Genomic DNA, 21,825 nt, shown 5'->3' on the forward strand with positions numbered 1-21,825 from the left:
TGGAATTACAGTCACTGATTTAGTGTCTTTATTACTAGTAATTAGGGTGCTAACTTTCCTCAGTACTTCTTTTCAAAGGTAGTATTTAGATGACTTCTAGAAGCTGGCATAGACAGTGCCTACATTACACACACTACACATTGCTAAAGGTTCTTTATAGGGCTTGAAGACCTTCTCTGGAGTGATTCCACGGGTTTTTAATCTAGGTCAGAGACATGTTACCACTGCCCAACTTAAATCAACTTTTGGAACAACAGCATCAAACTATTTTGGCAAAGCACTTTTTGATTATGAAAAAATCAGGAAGAGTTATTGCTATATTATAATTTCAGGACTGTGGTGGTTTCAGTTCACAAAGGGTTTTTTATCCTGCCAGTACCATTCTGAACTGTCTGTCCTCAGTGGCACTTCTAGTGGAGCACTTAACTGTGACAAATCAGGAATTAATTTGCTCTGATGTGCTAACGTGACCATGAAGCTCTCTACAAGACCTTTATTTATTCCCTTTTCATTTGTATAATACATTCTTTGCTTCCTGGATCTGATTATGTTCTTTTGACTATTAAGTTCTTCTTAAACAGTCTTATCTACTATGGGCTTGATCTGATGATTGCTCTTGTTAGGCAAAAGATTTTCATTGCCATGCTTTCAGGTTTGTGCTAGCATCCCATTGTTCATTTTGGTTCTGAATTAGCTGGTCATTACTTTGTTGTTCTCCCAGTCCTGAAGGATGTTTTGGTGTGAATTCTAGTATTATATAATCCAATATATACTTAATGAACATATGTAACAAAATGGGAGATGAAAGAGCAAAATTGCAATAACAACAAATAATTAAGCTCGATAATGGAATTACTATGTTACTATTACCGCAGGGCATCAGTTTAGACCTTAATCTTCCCTTTTGACCTTCAGTATTTTTTTTTTTTTTTAATGTTCATCATTTGCTGTAGTTGCTTGAGCCTGTGGAAAATGCCCACTTGGAATCCAAAGCTGAATTTCAAGTTAGTCTGGTAGTCTTCAACTGTTATTCTCGAAGTAAATTTTTGAAGACACCAGTTTCATTGGGGGCTTATCCACATTTAAGAATTGTGCGTGTTTTTACATTGGCCAGCGTAAGACATATTCATGATTTGGTTAATAGCATCAAACTTTACTGACAAAGCAAAATTGTTTTTTTGTTTTTTTTCTCCTCAGTAGTGACAGAAATTTGTTGTACATATTTTTAGCTGTATGTTGCATTCATCTCTGTTGGCAGGATAGGAAGAGCAGAAAATATACATTACTTTTAAATATGAGTTAATGCAAAAAGCAGCCTGCTTCCAAGTATGGGCCCAATGGGGTATTTCTGCTGGTGCACAATTCTGTGAGTGCAGTGTGCAGGCTGTTGCTTGTCGCTGATGAAAATGCATAGGAAATGGTAGTGACTATTGAAAATGGTGTTTTGTAGCTGAGTTTGCTCTTTCAAATAGTGTTATTTTGGTCTTGGTAGCTGTCCATGTTTTTGTGGAAGCAAATAGGAGGCTTACTTTTGGAGTGAGCCCACAAAGAATACTGAAAAATATTTTTATTTAAAATGTTTTTATGAGAATTATTGCATATTATAGTTAAATTCAGCATTTCCTATATGCACTTCTTTGCATTGATTAAGAACCATTTTTGTCATATAAGGTCATGTATTACATTACATGGCTGCAGGTTTTGTTGGGGAACATGGATATTGCCATCAATGGTGTAACCTTTTGCTGTGATAGAATCAGACTGACGCAGTCACTTGGTGTAATTGCAGATTGGCAAAAGAAAAAGTTATGTATGAAAAAGAAGCAAAACAACAAGAAGAGAAGATTGAAAAAATGAAAGCTGAAGCTTGTGATGACTATGGAATAAAGAAGCAGGTAAATCATACTAGAACTTGTAAAATCCTTCTTTGCTTGATTCAGTGAGTTCTAAACAAAAGAAACTCCTGTACTTTTTTTTTCTTCCCAGAGTGCTCCAATCTAAACCTGCCTTCTAATTACAGAAGTCACAGTATGCATTTATAGAAACTTCTTGCCCTTCAAATCTCTTCAATTATAAGGAGACTGGGTATGAGTTGTTTAGCACTTGGTATCAGGAAGTTGATCACTAGCAGTTGTGAATCAGGCTGTCACAAACTCTCAGATCTACCAACAATCTGAAAATAAATGCTCTGGGTGCACTTAGCTAACATAAGTGCTTAGTGGTAAGTGCAGATGTTACTGTAAAGTGGGAATGCTTATTAACACAAAGAAGAAACCTTTCAATTCTGGTGTACATTAGTACTGCTGTTTAAAAAACACAGATCTTGAAGAAAGAGCAGTAGGTGTGCACCTGCTCCTAGAAGTTGCTACAGTTTGTAATGAAGGCACTAATAAGCAAGGTCCATGCTTCAGTTTGATGTGCTCAAGAATATTTTGAGTCATTATTATAATATGAACTGATTATTTTTTTAGAAGGTTTCTTGCAAATGTCAGTGATTTCAGACAGTTGGTACCTGCCCTTTCAGAAGACTGAGGAGTGCTAAGTTTCCCTGACAGTGAGGAGGAAGCTCGGGTTTGAGGGATTCACTTACATGCTTTCCAGCAGTTTGGCACGTCTGCATTCATACTGACTTTCACATTATTTCTACCAAATATTTATTTTATTATTCTTATATAACTTCTGGCTTTAATAGTTTTACTTAAATTTCAATTTTAACTGTGTCTTTTCCCAAGCATTTCCCAGATAGTTTTTCTTAATTCTTAACTGAAACTACATTAAAATTATTTTTACCTGTAAGCAAGTTTCACCAGACATGAGTCTGGCTTCATGTTACAAAAACTACTGTATTCCCAGTTGTCTTTGAAGAATATAATATTCAATATAAAAATGAACAACAACAAAAAAGATAAGAGAAAGTCCTTTTAGAACAAGGTGAGATAAAATCAGATTTCATTTCATGTGTGTATGTCTTGTCTTGCTTTCACTGTGATATAGAAGAGAAACACAAGCATAGAATTTCTGGAAGATGGTGTATTTATAAATCTAAGCTGTCTCTGCCTCACCACTGGCTGAGAATCCCAAGGAAGACAGTAGTCTTCCTGAAGATCTGCTGGTGCTAACAAGAAGTAGTGAATGCCATTCTTGTTCATAGTGTCCCACATGCATCAGATTATTTGACTGTACCAAGATATTTCCTCAATGACAAGCAAGAAATCATCAAAGTCAAGACCAGCAAAGTTTGTGAAACTTTGATGTGAAATGAAATGTTACATGCTATTTGAAGGTACTCTCAGAGTGTGGTGACAGAAAACTTCAAAGTAAACAGTCTCAGTTCATTCACAATGGCCTGATTCACTTTAATGCAATTTGTCCAATGATATCTGTTCTTTTAGTGCACTACTGCAGACTGAAAGTTGTTAATATTTTATGTTATGAAGAACCTGGAAGCCTTGAAAGAATGAGTACGATTGCAATAGAGTCAAATCTTACTCACTTATCAAAATACTATGATGTCAGGAGAGTTTGCTTAAAAAAGTATGTACTTCGGATGGATTTTGTATTTTGAAAGGTTCTTCAGACAAAAAATAAATCTGTAGTTAAATGTTTAGGAAATGGTTTTAGGTAATAATTCTTAATATGAAATTATTTTAAAATATGGCTATAGAATTTGTTTCAGTAAGGAAAAATAGTATTTGGGGGATCACGGCATCAAAGAACGGTTAAGGGTGGAATGGACTTCTGGATATCATATGGTCTAAACCCACTGCTCCATAACCTGCACTATAAAGAAGTGCTTCCTGATTTTTACCTTTTATTTTTCAGTTTGTGCCCATTGCCTCGTATGCTGGCACTGGGCACCACAGAAATGAGCCTGGATCTGCCATCTTTGTACCCTCAGTTCAGGGTTTTACAGACATTGGCAAGACTGCCCCAGAATCTTCTCTATGCTGAACAGTGCCAGCACCTTCACTCAGCCTCAGTTTCTCCTTGCAGGACATACGTTCCAATTCCTTCATCATCTTTGTGGCCCCTTGTTGGGCTCTCTGATAATTTCACATCTCTCTTGTACTGAGGAGCACAGAATTGGATGTAGTACTTCAGATGTGACCTCATCAGTGCTGAGTAAAGCACAAAGGATTATGACCCTCAACCTGCTGGCAGCAGTTTGCCTAATGCAGCCCAAGGTAGCAGTAACCCTCTTAGTGGCAAAGATGCAATGCTAGCTCCTTGGACCCCCAGGCCTTTTTCTGCTGAGCAGTGTTCTGTCTGGGTAGCCCCCCAAAAGCCCTGTTGCCTGAGGTTGTTCATATCTACCTGCATGACTCTGCACTTCTCTTTGTAGAACTTCATTTCTGCCAGCCCATTTCTTGAGCCTGTTAAGCTCCCTCTGAGTGGTAACACAACTTTCTCATATATCTGTATTGTCTTCTTGTATTGTCTACAACTTACCAAGGGTGTGCTGTGTCCCACTGTCCAGATCGTTAATGAAGATCGTAAACAGAACCATACCCAGTATTGACCCTTGAGGTACTGTGCTCATTACTAGAGGCCTCCAGCTAGACTTTACACCACTGATTGCTACCCTCTCGAGTACAGCTGTTCAGCTAGTTTTGATCCACCTCTCTGGCTGTACACCCAGCCCGTATTTCAACACCTTTTCTGTCAGGATGTTGTGGGGGACAGTGTCAAAGGCCCTGCTGAGGTCCAAGTAGAAAATACAACTCCCAGTCCATCAAGCTGGTGATTTTATCAAATAAGCTAAACGAGTTGGTTAAGCATGATTTCCCTTTGGTGAATTCATGCTGACTATTCCTAAAGATTTTCTTGCCACTTAAAGGGAGAAGATAGGAATGAATTCAACCGTTTGAGACTACAGGAATAACATAAACTATTATTTTAGCTGATTTATCAGCTGAAACACATATGCATAGACTGATAAACCCATAGTTGATGCAGGAATGTTTAAAATGCTTGAAACCTTTGCTCACCTTTTAGTGCACAACAGCTCTCATTTAGCTTTCTTGTTAGAACTCTATGGTAAAATTAGGGTTAACAGCACGGAAGTGACTAAGGAGAGTTTTACTTCAAAATGAATAATGCTGTTCATAATGCATGGGAGGCCTTCAGTAAGTATGTGGGCTGTGACAAAGTGTCAGCAGTGGCAAGAGCTAAGTTGTGTATACCAGGGAAGAATCTCTAGCATTATGGGGCAGGGAAGCCCTTTCTTTCCTGTTAATTACAGTTCATTAAAAAACAAATATACAAGAAACAAACAAAGAAAAAAGCACTCTTTTACTGCCTTTTTTTTTTTTTTTTTTTTTTTTTTTTGTCTAGATGTAGATGAAAAGTTGAGAAACAGAACCATTTCTGTGAGTCAAATTGGCAGGAAAATAATGTAATAAGAGAACAGTATTTTAGAGGGAAAAAAAGATTATGAGGGAAAAGGATGAAGTTTTATGTATCTTAATAAGGTGCTAAATTGAAAACAGGCATTATAAACCAAACTCAAGTATTTTATATGAAAATTTGGGACAAATATTAAATGACTTCTAAGTATTCTTCTAAATTCATATCCTGAATTTAGTTTCTGTAAAAGGTCATTAAGACTTCTGACTGTAGAAAGTAATGCAGTTGTATTTCCATGTATGCTTGGTTGGCTGGTTTTGTAGTGAAACCTAAGTTTCCACACAGATGTAATGGTTTTTAACAGCTTTACACAGGGTATTGTTGTGCTTCTTTATCTGTAATAAAAACTTCATACTGCTGTGACTCATCAGTGACTTATGTTAGAAACCAGCTATTTTCAGTATTTCTGTGACTGCTGTTTTGTCCTGCACACAAATAACATCCTTTTCTACCTCATGCTTTTATATCAAGGCATCAGAAGATGCAAAATGCCTGAACTATCTACTTTTGTTTCTTCTCAGTGGGACTGTAGACCTTCTTTGGAGCTTTTGTTATCTGTGAGCATTTTTACTGATAATACATTTTCATTTTTTTTTTAATTAATCTGGATCTGTAAGATAACTGTTACTTCTCATGCAGTGTCATTTCCAGATGAATTAAAAATCTAATGGACTTGACAAAGAATTTAATATCTGTGTGACAGCGTACATACAGTCTTGCTAATACCATTTTTCTTCACATATTAATGGAAACAGCAATATTTTTCTTGCTTTGTTGAGAGGAAAGCAGACTATTTTCTGAAACAGCTAAGAAGTACCTTTCCCACAAAGAAGATTAATAGTATCTTCAGCTGCACTGGGCAAAACACTGCCAGCAGGTAAAGAGAAGCAATCTCCCCCCTCTACTGTGCACTGGCACAGCTGCACCTGGTGTGATGTGTCTGGTTCTGAGCCCTCATTACAAGAGAGACATGGGCATGCTGGAGGAAGTCCAGCAAAGGGACAAAGATCATAGAGGGCCTGGAGCTCCTCTCCTGTGAGAAGAGGCTGAGAGCTGGAGCTCTGAAAAGAAGTCTGGGATGATCTCACCATTGTCTGTAAATACACTGGGGAAGGATACAAAGAAGACAGAAGACGACTCTTTTCAGCAGTGCCCAGTGCCAGGACAAATGGCAGGGGGCACAAACTGAAATACAAGAGGTTCTGTGTAAATATCAGGGAGCAGTTGTTTATCATGCAGGTGATAGAACATAGATTGCCCGGAGAGATTGTGGAGTCTCCTCATTGGAGAAACTCAGAAGTCTGAGTGGTCCTGTGATCTTCTTTGGGCCCCTCTGCTTGACTGGGGGTTTAGACTAGATGCCCTCCAAAAGTCCCTTCCAACCTAAACCATTATATGCTATTATCTGTTTCCATTTATATAAGTCAAAAGCTGTATGTTATAATGCAGCATTTAAAAACATGAACATGCACACATGCATATTCATGTGTTCATTTAATTCATATATGTATATATATATGACTCATTCACATTTCTGATTTTCTTAGGCTTTTATGTTTAGAACACCATTCCTGTAACACCAAGCATTATTGTCATCACACCCTGTGACCTTATAGCTAATTAGACTATCTTCTAAGAACAAAGAATGACAGCCCCACGGGAGTTTTCTTGATTTCAAACTATTTGTGGATCTGCATATGTGTGAGTCTCTTATTTTGTTGTGGGTCAGCTTAAAAGAAAAATGAAAGCCGCTTGAACCTCCTTGAAGCTTATAAAACCTGTCCCAGTTATTCAATATAGGTCAGTTACAGAATTCTTGGTATTGATGCTCATAAATAGTTCTGATCTGCCTAGATAAGTTGAAATATTGCCACTGAGCTTTTATTGTGGGACCTCTTAAAATCAAAACTGCTTATGTCTACAGCCTCAGCTTATGTTTGAAGTGTCTGTTTTCTGTGGAGTCATGTTTAGCCTGAGTGCTTATTTTGAATGTATAAAATATTCTTCTGATTTTTGTTATGGTGCCCTTCCACTCAATCAAATGATAGATTGGTCTGTGTGTTTGCTTCTCTTTGGCTTTTCTGTTTCTAGTCCTGCTTTATCAGTCACTATAATGTGGAATTTATGGAAAACAGACTAAATGCTATTGATAGTGCATTACGCACATCAGTTCTTTGACATTTGATCCAATTTACGAAAAATCTACATCGTGTTTAGTAAATGGGCTGCATACAGTCCAACAGTTAGAGAGCTGTGTCACATCTGAGCAGACTGCTTTCCTTTGTAAGATGCCAAACATCTGCTCCCTTAGCAAAAATAAGCTCAATCGTGAAAGATAATGGATTAGAACTGTGGTTCTTTGAAGAGATATTACTGTTTTTTTCAATACTCTTAAAGGAATGAGGGCATCATTCTCAGTGTAGTCACAGTAATTCTTCTGGTCTTATATGCACTTATTGACAGCATATTCAATGTGCTTCTGTCTGTACATTTTTGTGCTTTATTGCTTTACCTTAATAATTTATTTAAATGCACTTCAGTTACTACCATTTTTTTGATAATTGTATTTAGTACTATAATTCACAAAAACCTGGAAGATGTTTATGGCTGTCTGCAGTTAGATCGGTTTCGTGTAGAAACTTCCTCTCTGACCCACTTACAATTTAAATTCCCTAGAGTTGAGTCAGAAAGCTTTTAGAGTGTGCTGGGGTGGAAGGGAGAGCTGGTCTTTCATTTTCATAACAGTTGGAGAGCAAAGACTGTTTCTTTAAGCATATCTAATTATTTGAGTTTTTCACTCTGCTTTGTAATATGTGTAGGACATTTATCTGGGATGATCAGTATTACTGGGTGGGGGAGGAGGGGAAATGGTTTGTGCAGAAGTTACCAAAGTTTTCATAGGTAGTTTGTTAATTAATCTTGGTTCCAGAAGGAATGGGGAATCTCTTTTTCATTCTCCAACCCTTTGCACCGAGTGAATGTAGTTCCAATATTTATCTTCTTTCTGTTTCTTGTTATTGCGTAACTGCAGGCAAATGCCGATAAAACTCAGGTAATCTTTTTGATCTCAGTCATTCCCTTTTAAACTGAGTGATTGGAATTTTGTTCTTCTCCTACAGCAACCAGGACTAAAGCTCTCAGATTCTAGATTTGTATGGTTTTCCTTCAGATTGCTTACTGAATGGCATATATAAAATAAATCACTACTTTTCTTATTAGCCAGCAGCTTTAAAGTATACAGGTAGTTAGCAGTGTCATCTCAAGGTTATAATTTGTGGACATTCTAACTTCCGTAGACCTTCTTTAGAGAACCAAGTTGCCATACACAAAGCAAAAGGCATCAACTCACGTAGTTCAACAAACCTAATTCTGCAGAAGTTACAAACCTTTATTTGTTTACTGTTCAAAATGTAATATGCAGATTTATTAATCTTATTTTTCATACACTCCAAAGCAGCATTCATCCCTCGAATGTTTAATGAAAGGGTAGGTGTGTGTACAGACATGGTTTAGTAGGCAGTATTGATGGCAGGTGTATGGCTGGACTAGATGATTCTAGATGGCTTTCCCAACCATTATGACTCTATGAATGCTTAAAAGCATTATCGCACTGAGTCGCATAGTTTAGTGGTGTGATGATGAGGGGCTGGTGATGGTTGGACTGCATGGTGTAGTGGTCTTTACAACCATTATGATTCTATGAATTTTACCCTAAATTCTCTGAAAGGGAGTTAGAAACCAGTGTTTTGACCCTTTAAGGTATTTAAACCCTTAGGAACAAAAAATTTAAACATACGACAGTTAAGTACATGAAGATTATATTTTACGACAAAAGGCATCTGGTACACATAAAACATTCTTAGCCACAGCTTTTCTTCCAATATGTGATGACAATGTGCCCTTTGGTTTCCTTCAGTACAGCAGAAAGTTGATTACAGCACAAGAATGACAGAAAGTAATGATCTATTTGAAGTGAACACCTTATACTGCAGGTTATCATGAACACAGAAAGAGAGTTCATATTTAAATATCTAACTAACTGGTTTTCATTTCTAAATAGATTAAATTCTACTGAACAACTCTGCTCATCCTTTCTTCTCAATGGTTAGATTTCAGGTCCAGAAACGGTCCATGAAATAAATGTTCCCTTATATAAATCTGAAGTTATTTTCTGTAGGAGGAGGCAGGATGTTCAGATTCAGTGGGGTGCCAGTTTAGTAATTTTGTTCAAAGTGCATGGTGAGAATAATCTTTCTCCTAAAATGAAGCACAAGGATAAGTAATAACTTTTTATGCATGATAAGCATCAAAAATATGAGCCTGCTGGTCTTTGCTTTTCATTTTTCTTTACCTTTGTCTTTCAGTCAGAGCCTCCTGCGGCGTGCACACAATGTGATCAATAACTCAATAACTTTTTTCATGCAGTAATTATCTCTATGTGGTATTATCTGAACACTGTTTTTCTTTATTACCCAAAAGATGCAGGAGATATTTATATAACCAGCTGATCCCATTTTGGATGAAGCTGCTTCAAGACAGCAGGATAAAGTTTGTTTTAAATAGCCTTTTTTAACAAATGTTGTATGGAAAGCTTACAAGGTTGTACTTTTTTGTAAGGGAAAAATATTGTAAATACTGTTTTCTGCTTAATACTTTATATTTAATTAAGCACAAAATAAACGAAATTGTCCTGTAAATTAACAGCTTCAAGCGATTATGCTAAGTGAATGTCTTTTATTCGGAAAATAGGTACAACTCTTCTGAAGATCCTGGGTGATGCTGGATGATGATTTGACCAGTAATTTTTCAGACTATTGAGTTATCTTAAAAAATAACATTCTTCAGTGAAGTACATTCTGATTTCACTATCTTCCATTTGTCACAGGTCGAGATCTTGCAGGAGTCTCGAATGATGATTCCAGACTGTCAGCGGAGATTAGAAATTGCACATGCAGATCTCAGTCAACTACTAGTAAGTATTGCATCAAAATCCACCTCCCAGTTAATGCTGATGTTCTTTGTTGGAATTGGATAAACATACTTGTTTGCAGTGCAATTGCATCAGAACAGAACTGGTTTGAAAATTACTTTTTGCAGGTCCCAAGACTGGCATCCTGTAACGTACCTCTAGTCCAACTCAGATAACTGCTTATGCAGACTTGGTCTTCCATCTGTGAAAATTCTGTGTATTCATATACTAGAGGCAGTCTATGATTGGATGTATACCCCACATGCACTTGAGTACTAAACTGCTAGAATGAACTCTCAAGGTCCTGTGCTAGTTGCATGACTTTCCAGGAAAAAAGAGTTCACCCACTTTAGGTAGTCTTTCTTGTGTGTCCTTTAGTGAACTGAAATATTCACAGTATTTTGTCTACTGCTTTTACTGTGCTACACACAAGAAGCAAGACAGCTGAGTTGTTGCTGAGTACTGGTTAAGCTGTTTGTTACTGTGGTGGGTGTTTTTAACATACGAATACCTTTGGGAATAAACAATATCCTAATGGACTAACTGAAAATATACTAGGCTTGGAGATTACTCTGCTTATTTAAAAGCTGAGTTTTCACCAAGAATTCTACTACACAAGTAAAAGCTCATGTGAGGCTAAAACACATGCTGTAAGTTAAGCTTCAAACATATTTGATAGCTAAAATGCAAATCCCTTCTGAATGGAAAGATTAGAGCATCTTGTCCTTGAGTAGCATGCCCAAGGTGTGGAAAGATTTAGGATCCTTCTGTCATTCAGCTTGTAACTTGACTATTAGCTTGTGTAGGCTTCAGCAGCATGCAGGAGCAATGCTGTTGATCTGTACTGCATACTACACAGTCTTAAAATTAAGAATGTGGAGACTTACTATATTATTGTTGAGAATTTGGAAGTCTTTTAGAGGTTGTTTGTTTTTTTTTCTTAGCACACCCTCAAAGCTTATGTTCAAATGAACTGTGTAGTTGTTTTCTTTTTTCAATTATCAAACTCTCCTTAAGTTGTTTTTTTTTCCTAATGGTGTTTTTGTTCTGAGTTCTGTTGTTACTGCTTCCAGTTGTACTATCCTTATTTTTTGTTTCAGAGAATACAACGAAGGTGTACATAGGTCAGATCTTCTCACACATGACAGTCATTATAGCACACCTTAAATAGGAAGAAAGAAATTACCTGTGCTATGAATCGTTTTAAACTATTGTTTTCAGTACCCTATGTGTTTCAGTATTTCCTCCCTAAATCCATTCTAATGTCAGTTATTTTTGAAGTACTTTAAAATTTTGTTTTTAATTCCAGGAAAATGAAAAAGAATTGGAAGAAGCTGAAGAGTATAAAGAAGCACGTTCCATTTTAGAGTCGGTGAGGCTGGAAGCCTAGAAGTTTTTCAGTACCCTCTTTTATGTATTAGCACTGGGTCCATTTCACATTTTCTTTGACTATAGCTCTGTTACTACTGCTGATTTGCTAAGGTTCTCTTTATGCAAACTGGCCTCTCTCTAACTGCAAGATGCATCAAATAAAGAATGTTCTGAAACGTCTGTGTGTTCCACATCCAGGCAAAATAAAAGCATTGCCAGTTCACATCAACTACAAAAGGTTAAAAAAAAAGCACCTGTTTATCATAAGCTTAGGCTAAGAAGCAACGTACACATCAAATGTTAGCTTTGTAAGGAATGTGAGAGGCTAATAGTTCAGAAACGCCTTGTAATTGAAATAATTTCAAGCTGTTATAGCATCAACTCTGTACTGAAAGGGGAGATGGACCAAATGATCCTTTTCAAAGTCACCTTTTTCCTGTGATGCAATTTATTTGTAATTTTATCAAGTATTATTCCTTGTTTATCTTCTGTCCCAAGATGGAATTAAAAGCTGATTCCAAACCTTCCTCATTTTGTCTGAGGTTGATTTGTAGAACCCAATTCACACAACTGCCACCGATCAAAACTAAGTTACTCTTTCAATAAACAGAGTTTTGTAGCTGTTTAGTATGTTGTTGGTTGGATCTGCTGTGTGAACTCATTTCACAGCTGTTCACCTTGGCCTAAGTGACTGTTTTGAGCAAAGTTCAAACCCGTGGGGAAGGGAACAACGCTTGATCTGCATGGAAGATCATTTAAACATTGTGTATACTGTGCTCTTTCAGAATGGCTTTTTTCAAAACAGGAAGCTGAACTCTTGAAGGAAGCTTTGTATGTTTGTTTTTCTAGATTGAAAGTTTTGTAGCATGTTCCTTAACAGTGTACTTTTTGTGTGATGCTGTGTTGTATACTCTTTATAAATGTTTTGTTAATTTGCTTGAGTTTGTGTAAACTGTAGTTTCGCTTACATTTATTTATGTACCTTCACCACAGTTAACGTGTACTTCCCCATCACTCTGAAGTGCTGCTTTGAGAGAGAATCAGCAAAAGATTTCAGAGCAGCTGCAGGATGACATACTTTTGAATCAGGTGCCTCCACATCTCAGATCTACCTTATACAGTGCTAAGAGAGAAAACCGTTTGTGATAACTCTACGGCTTCATAGCAGTATATGCTAACCTTCCCCCTGCATTGTGTGCTGGCACATAACTGTGAAATAGACTCTGCCCTGTTCACAGGGCAAGTGAACTGCTAATGAGGAGAACATCTGTCTTTGTGTACTCATTTCTGTCATCCTCTGTGGAGCTTCACCAGAAATGGCAGCTGGAGCAGACAAAGCAGATTGCATGCCTTAGCAGTCAGTGTAACCAGCTATGTTTGCATGCCACTGAGTGCAGTGTGGTAAATAAATGCTGAACCGATAAGGAGATACAGAGGGAGCAGCATTAAGTCTACTGTGTAGGGGAGAACTTAAAAAACATGTAATATTCTTCAGTAGGAATAATATGCAATCCTGAAAAAAGTACACAGTAATGATGTGTGGTTGCTGAATAGCACAAGAAATGCAGGTCAGCAGGACCACTAAAAACATCTGTTACTTGTAGTGGCTGAATCTACTTTCCCCTGGTGAGGCCACGTTTAGACTACTTGTGTCCAGTTCTGGTTCCCCCATTTCAAGACAGGCAGGGATCTCCTAGAAGGAATCCAGCAGAGAGCCATGAAGATGATCAAGTGCCTGGAGAATCTCCCATATGAGGAAAGGCTGAGTAACCTGGGGAAAAGGAGACTGAGAGGGGATCTGATAATATAAATATCCAGAGTCAAATGGATGAGGCCAGGCTTTTCTTGCTGGTGCATAGCAACAGGACAAGGAGTAGTGGCCTAAAACTTGACTGTAGAGAGTTCTACGCTAACATGTGGAAAAACTTCTTTATGGTAAGGGTGATGGAGCACTAGAACAGGATGCCCAGAGAGGTTGTGGAGTCTGCTATGAAGATATTCAAGACCTGCCTGGGTGCCTATGCGACCTGTTGTAGGGCTCCTGCTTTAGCGCAGTGTTGGACTCAGTGGTCTCTTGAGGTCCCTTCCAACCCCTACAATTCTGTGAATGGAAAACAAACTTGGTAGTATGACTTAACTTGGCATTTAGTATTAGGGGTGTATGGGAATGTGTAGTAGATGTATAAACCATATTCCAGGGAAAAGGTTCTTGGTGCAGGCGACTCTAAAGTAGAGCGGTTTCTTGTGTCATAACCTGAGTAGTTTGTCTGAACGCTTTTGTCCAGGAAATCTTCTACCTTCCTGTGGTTTCGTTGTTAACTAAGATGATACCTTCCTCTGTCCCTTTTGTCTTCCCTCCTACTGAGATATTCAGAAGACTGCGCGCTCTGTCGTATAGGAAATAGCGCTCCTTGCTGATGAAAATCAAAATATGTTCATCAAATGAATTGCTTTCTTCTCATTCCCAGCTGCCCCTAGACATAACTAGTGTCTGGGATGACAGCAGCAACCCACAGACACTATACCAAAGAATTGCAACAAGGCAGCAATAACACAAGGCTGGCCCTTGAAGGGTGATTGGGTAATCCATGCAGGTAATGCATTCCTCATGCAATCAGGACAGTTGATCCAGTGATATGTTATGACAGGCTGAATTTTTCCAGCAGTGCTCTGAGTGATTGTTTGTACGGGAGATTATTTTTGCTGACAAAACATTTATCAATTAGACCGGATACAAGTTCCATAGTGAAGCATAACACAGATAACTGCGGCTTAGAAGCAGTATCATTATTGCACTCTCAGACCTTAAATTAAAAAAGCAGTAGCTATCAACAGTACTTGGAGATACGTAGTGTGCGTTATCTAGTACAAGAGACCATTCCCCCAAAAAGGAAAAGTCTCATGGGTGGAATTCTTTATTTCTATCCTCTCTGAATTCTGTCCCTAGCTTTACTGATGCCTTTCGGAGTTCATCTGGGATGATCACAAGCTGTGCTTATGTTTATATATTATAAATAGATGTTCACTTAGCACTCAAGTTTTCATGCTCTTATCATGAATGCATTTCATATCCGGAACAGAGATGCTATCCTTTTATTTCTTGCTGGCAGAATAAAGTGGTTTCTCAATTTTTTGTCAGTCACGAGACATTTCTTTTCTGAGAACCCACAGCAGAGCAAGAGTCCACATTGTGCCGACTGAAGAAGCAAAAGATCTGAATTTAGAAGAAAACAGATGGAAAACCACAATTTGAACGTTATCAATATCAGGAAGTAGAATACTTGTGTGCCCCGGTGGCGCAGCGGTAGAATTCCCGTCTGCAACACCAGGGGGCCCGGGTTCGAATCCCCCCTGTGGAGCAGGGGGTAGAAGTGCCACTCTGCTACACAGAGGGCTCGAATCCCGGGAGTTGGACTCGATGATCTCTAAGGTCCCTTCCAACTCGCACAATACTATGATACTATGATGATATGATACTTCAGAAGAGGGTTCAAGAAAACCCTACACTCCCATCAGGAACAATAAGTCACATCCCATTCCCTGCACCCTCTTCTTACAATTCTGATTCCAATAATAAATAATTCCTGTCTGGCTGGAGTTTACACCCAGAACCTCTGCTTAGAGTCTAGTATCTAAGTCTGCTGTATCCCCCAAAACACAAGCAGAGGAAACAGCTGTTACTGAACTCCTGCAACCTTTTACCCTTTGATTTGGTAGTCCAGCAGCTACCACATGTAGACTCTGCTCTTATAATTGATCACACTATACTAGACACCAGCCAACAACACAATAAGACGGCTGAAACTGTACTCTCAGAAAAACAAAACAAAACAAACAAACAAAAAAACACCTGTAGAAAGCACTGAGATGTGTTGAGAAGTATGGTGAGCCGGGAAAGCACAGTCTGGCCCAAATGCACTTAATGCACTTGCACAAGGCACATCGCTATGTACAGGGCGTTCCTGGCCATAGCTTATGAGTATAAAAGAAAGAAGGAAGATTAAGAGTTTTTTTTTCCTGTCCACCAAAATATTGTTCCCTGACTTGAATCTCTCCTCCAAAAAGTAGAAGATTCAGATTAAATGTAAGGAGCATAATTCTTTACTTTGGAGGTGATGGGACCCTGGCACAGTTGCCCAGAGAAGCTGTGGTGCCCCATTGCTGGAGGTGCTGGAGGCCAGGTTGGATGGGGCCCTGGGCAGCCTGAACTGCTGGGTGGCAGCCTTGCCCATGGCAGGGGCCTGGAACGTGGTTTTTGATGTCCCTTCCAACTTAAGATATTCTATGATTTAGCTGAATTTCACTCTGATCACACAGCATACATTAAAAGGAGATTTACCTGTCAAAACAATTTAAGTCGAAGAGTGCATCAGATCCAAGATTTAAGTAAACCTTCATCCAAATAAGCCTCCATCGCTTATCCTGTAGCCATATAGAAGGACAGTCATCTCCAGGGATGAGTTCACTGTATGTATGTATTTCTATTTAAATCCTCAAAAAGGATAGTGGTGGTACAGCAAGTCACATTTAGAAGCTCTGCTAAATGCCTTGCAGTAGGAAAAGGAGACTAACTGCAGAGTCAAGCCAGTTAGTGCAATGACACTTAATCCAAGGGCAACTGTAATGCTTGTGGATCACATCGTACTACAAGCACTTCCATGATGCTGTGTCAGATTTTGGTTATGCTTTAGAAACGACACCCCAAAAATGCAGAAGAAATTTAGCATGGTTCCTCACCCCTGAGAAAACATAACTCTTGACACAGAGCTGAGATGCTGGGCCAGACAGCTCTGTTACAAATCATGCAGGTATAGCTTGCCCTACCTGAAACTTACCCACAGGAAAGCCATCTAGCAGGGGATTGTAGCAAGTCTTTCCCTGAGCAGAACTCGTCCCTAAAGCTCATCCATCCACACAGAGATGTAAAAAAAAAGGCAAGTTTCATGTGCTATTGATGGCCTACCTGCCTTAACCACATAGACTGTTCATAAGGATACAGGACAACACTGGCTCTTTATGGAAGTTAGAAAATACAAAGAAGATGCACTTACTGAGTTCCCTCCAGTGTACAGTCTCATCCACAGTGCATTACCATTTACAACATGTGCCTTGTGATAAATCCAAAGGCCTTGGGCTACAGAGAACATAGCACAAGGGATGTACAGCTCCAGCAATACTAGCTTTCTAGATGTTATGTAACCTTGGGAATGGAAGGGGGGGATGAATCCCAAAAAAACCAGCAGCTGATCTTCACTGATCACTTGCTAAAATGACCTAGAATCCAGCATTCTTGACCAAATGTCACTGGAATTCATTGAGATCCAAAATCTAGAACCAATCAACCTAAGCATTACCCTTAACAAGAAGGAGGGAAAAGTTTAACCTTGCAACAAATTGTTTCCCTTATTGTTTTGCAGTTCCTGTAGACATTACATCAGATGGAAGGAAACCCAATGACCCAGAGAAAGGGCCTCAATTAGTAAGGTTAACAGAAGCTGTATAGGTTGAAATTGGAAAAATAAGCACTTTATTTATGTATCAATTACTGCTTGCCCCCCATTTCAACAAAAGGAAATAAAATTTTCTCGTCCTTACGAACAATCCAGCAGCCTCCTCCTGCCCCAGTGTAATTAGTGGTAAATTTCACCACAGTTCACCACAAGCAATCAAAAGGGCTACCTAATTAAAAAAAGTAATTAGTTTACACAGATAGATGTGAGTGAGTAGACGAGTTTATGAAAATAATGTGAAATTCCTCTGGATGCTTTTAGAACCTTGGCTTCCTACTGCATTACAGTTTCTATGCATTGCCAGGGAAATGGGTTTAACAATAAATAAATAAGTAACAAAAAAATCAACCCAACCAATAAATAAATAAATAAATAAAAAATCCCACACAGCACGTTCTATTGTTATGATACCTTCCAAAGTAATTTATCAGATGTGTCGATCTCATAACTTATCCTCTGTTTTCAACACAGAAGATAAACTTTATGTTTTTGTGTAAAAATCAATGTCTCGACAAAAGAACTCGCCTTCTCCCGGATTGTTTACACCATACCTATAACCGGGTCACCGAGGTGTCAAGCTGAACTGGTGCTGAACCTGTAAGATTCAAAAGCCATCATCCAGCATGATGCAGAATTTTTAGAAGCTGAGAACAAGTTCTGCTGCCAGGCAGGATCTAGGTCTCTCTCTCCCAAGTATTCTTCTGCCAGCAGCAGCCAGCAGCTAACCCCCTGGGCAAGGCATGCAGTTTTCTCAGGGTGAAGATCAGCCCTCACACTCTGCACGTGTTGACTCTTGCAGTTTTCCCAGATGTAGGAAACCTGATTTTATCACCTGTGTCAGCAGGGTGCTGTATTCTCTTTCTCTTCAGCTGGGGGATAAATGGGGGAGGGGACACAAAAGCCAGTATCCAGTGCTCAAGGGAAAAGGGTAAGAAGCATGTACAACATCAGTCCTTGATGAAAAATGGTGAACTAGGGGATGCCGAGAGGCTGCATCTTGGCCAATAGCTGCTGATTGACCTCGCCTCCACGAATGCAACAAATACCACTTACACAGCTGTGATGCTCAAAAAAAACATTGCAGTAAGAACTCTAGCCATCACAAGAGAGAACGCTCCTTCTAAGCAGTAGGAAAAAAAAAGAGAGAAAAAAAATCATGCACAGTTGAGCAAGTAAAAAAGTTGTAAACTTAAATGCTGTATTCCTTAAAAAACGTATCACAGAATCATAGAATTACTCAGGTTGGAAAAGACCTCAAAGATCATCAAGTCCAACCACAGCCTAACCATAGTACCCTAACTCAACTACCCTCTGCTAAATCATGTCCCTGAGCACCACATCCAAACGGTTTTTATACACATCCAGGGATGGCGATTCAAAAAACCCTTTCTGTGAATTATTTTTTCCTGATATCCATCCTAAACTTACCCTGGTGCAACTTGAGGCCATTTCCCCCCCAACCTGTCATCAATGAGAAGAGACCAACCCCGCCCTCACTGCCATCACCTTTCAGGTATTGGAAGAGAGCATATGTATGAAACTGAAATTTTAAGCAACGATATTGAAAATATACAACTACATGTATTGTATTCATTAACAGACTAGCTTTCAAAGGTTCCAGGTGCCAGCTATCATTTTGCTACCTCTGGAGTACTACCCTCTTGCTCTGAGAAGCATTGAATCAACTGGAAATTTCTAGGCAAGATGGGCTCTGGAGAACCCATGCTGAAGACATCTGACATTACAAGCATACCCTGCGTTGCACTAGATGGAGCTAGTGAAAAACAAGAAGCCGGTCCACTGATCCAAATAAAGCAATTATCAGATCAGTGCAAATAAATCTCAGGGTTATTTGGTTAAAGCCAATTTAAAATAAATAACCAGCTGCATTGCCAGTCTATGTGAAGTGTGATGGTGAACCCAGTTCATTTCTTAGTATTGTTGAGCATTTACACAAAAAGATCATCTAAAGAGTCATCACGTTAGGTCCTTGCTGTGCCAAGAGACTACACAACTAATGGAAAACAATAGTCCAAAGGATTTTATGATCTCAGTGTATATTCAAACTAGTGAACAAGACAAGCAAAGGCTTAAAGAAAACATGTAACCAAGACATTAAGATTCTACCAATTTCTTTCCATAGTTAGGCAGAGCTGAGAGGTATATCATAAACTAGAAGGAGGACAACCAATGCTCTCATTTTGCTTTGAACTCCAGCAATTATATGATAGTTGCTAAAGCAAACAAACAAACAACCAAGCAAGGTGGTCTTAGGAGAATGAATGACAGATGTGAGAACAGAGGTGCCAATAAAAATAGTGTAATATCATATGGCAAATGCTAAACTAAGGGTTCCAAGGTAGAGCCATTTCTCTTCTGGGTAACAGAGAGGTGAGACGGGAGAATTCACATCCTAAATACTTGCCTCTTCAGAGGAGTCTGGAGCTGAGCTGAGGTCATTAAACTACCTTCTTATTAAGAGAAGTACTGCTAGGGTAAGGTCAAGACAAATTACAGAGATGAAGCGTTAAGGTAAAAAAGGTCAGACAGTTTTGCCAAGACTACAAACATCCTGTGGATAAACAGAAAATTCCAGTCCCATCTGCACCTTTCAGAAAAATTTCTATTAGATTTTAATGAAAAACTCAGCTGGAGCTGGACAGATACTCTCTATTTGTACCATAAAGTATAAAACCTTGCTCAAAAACTGCAGCATCATCAGTTGCCTATGATCAAGAGCACTTTACAGATGGCTTAGCTGCAAAGATATGTGCTACTTTTCCTATTGAGTTCTTTCTAAAATAGCCAATCTACACACAAGTTTTGCTTTTCCCTTATGAATCTCAAACAGAAAAATGTGGGGAAAAAAAGTTATGTGTTTTTTTAAGCAAAAGCAACACTTACATACTGGCCACAGTTTAGATGAGAAAGACATAGAAAAAGTCTGCTTGGTTGCTAGAGCCACTGCAAGGCAAGGAGGTAGACAGTGAACAGGAATAGTTTTCCAGCAGTGATGTACTTTTGTTTTGTTCTTCTCCAGCAGATCAGTTAGCCTCTGCAATCAATTGTATAAAATAATTCCTAAGTGTTTTAAGATGTTTTCCCTTTTTTCCCAGTGGTGATGTGATGTCAGTATTATTTCATGTTTTGTACTTTGGTAAAAGTTGTCAAGTGAACAAATCACAACTGACTGGAGAAGTAAGGAATACTTAAATCACAAGCTTGCACTCAAACATGTAGGATTCAGAACTTTTTGATTCTTTTAAGCCTGTAAGCACTGATAGTTTTAAGATTAAGTTTAACTTAATAATTACGGGCTGTTTTAAGTATGCAGAATATTGTATTAGTGGTAGATAGTGCTGTTAACCGAACAGAAGCAACTATTCTCCTACAAGAGGAAGATTACATGCATTGCAAGATTAGCACGTGAATACTGTCATTTCAATCTGTAGCTGATTTTTAAAGTGTTCTGCACCAGAACTCAGGTTGTCAACTGGTAAATCTGACTGAAGTGTTCAGAGAGAAAGGGCAGGATGGAGAGGGATAAGAGCTGGAGAGCTGGTTGGAAGGTAGTTAGACTGGATACATAACAGCTGGTCACCAAATGCATTACTCAAGCTGAGGAGCGAAGCACCCTACCTTCCAAAACGTCACAGATGCCTGAAAGCACATACACTGTTCTTAAAATCTCACTGTGGCTAGATGATCACAAAGAACAGCACGGTTTGCAAATCAGGATAAAGACCTTAACAAATTGTCACAAGATAGAACATTCACCCACCAGTCAACTACTTCCTGAGCTACACTGAGATGAGAGAAGTTTTACCAACACTTACATAAAGACAAGCCTTCTTCGAGTTCTTACTCTCACTAGGAATCTCAACAAGCAGTCCAAGGAGCTAGCTACTGTTTTCAAACATTGAGTTCAAAAAGGAACACACTTATCCTGACTGTATTGGGCTATTTTATCTCTGCTTCTCTAATTCTTCCCCTGCAGAGCACAAGGAAGGCGTACTCTGAAGACAGCACAGGAGAGAAGAGCAGTGACAGCTGGGAGCCATCCAAAGTAAAGAAGGCCACTTGCAGGAGGTTTCCTCCCCCAGCATGTCACCATCCCCATGCTAGACTCTCCCCTGCAACCTCTCACTGATTCATTAGCTGTAAATAATGTGACTTAGGAAGGAAGCAGAACTTTATTAACATTCAGAGAGGCCAGCACTGCAAATGAAGACTCGATTTGCTGATTACTAACAGCCAAGTTCCACGTTGCGTTCTGGCTTCCTCCCCAGTTTGGATGCCCTAATACATTACTTTCTCTCCAGTTCCTCACTCCCAGTGAGCAGAAATGAACAGGAACAAAATGTCACTGCCACCGTTGTTTCCAGTACTGATAAAGAAAATCCAGTATATTAAGCCTAAAACTACGTGGCAGTGTCCATCTTTGTTCCTGCCATCATCAGAGTATGCAAAGGGCAGAAGTTATGACGGCAACAGTTCCTAGACTCTGACATCATCATTCAATACGCTCTTATTTGATGCCACCAGTGCCATTAATTCTTTAACTTCTAA

At 38.9% G+C, this 21,825-nt stretch overlaps 1 protein-coding gene across 1 annotated transcript in view; it reads left to right on the top strand.

The window, feature by feature from the left end:
* Positions 1–12,273, top strand: part of TBCA (tubulin folding cofactor A) — a 33,239-nt gene extending 20,966 nt beyond the window's left edge. The window contains exons 2-4 of the mRNA XM_072360339.1: positions 1,790–1,895; positions 10,292–10,378; positions 11,685–12,273. Coding sequence (XP_072216440.1) covers positions 1,790–1,895; positions 10,292–10,378; positions 11,685–11,765 — 274 coding nt within the window. The 3' untranslated portion in view covers positions 11,766–12,273. The remainder of the gene's footprint in view (positions 1–1,789; positions 1,896–10,291; positions 10,379–11,684) is intronic.
* The last annotated feature ends 9,552 nt before the right edge of the window (positions 12,274–21,825 follow it).

Source organism: Excalfactoria chinensis, chromosome Z, assembly GCF_039878825.1.
Source record: "Excalfactoria chinensis isolate bCotChi1 chromosome Z, bCotChi1.hap2, whole genome shotgun sequence".
NCBI lineage: Eukaryota > Metazoa > Chordata > Aves > Galliformes > Phasianidae > Excalfactoria > Excalfactoria chinensis.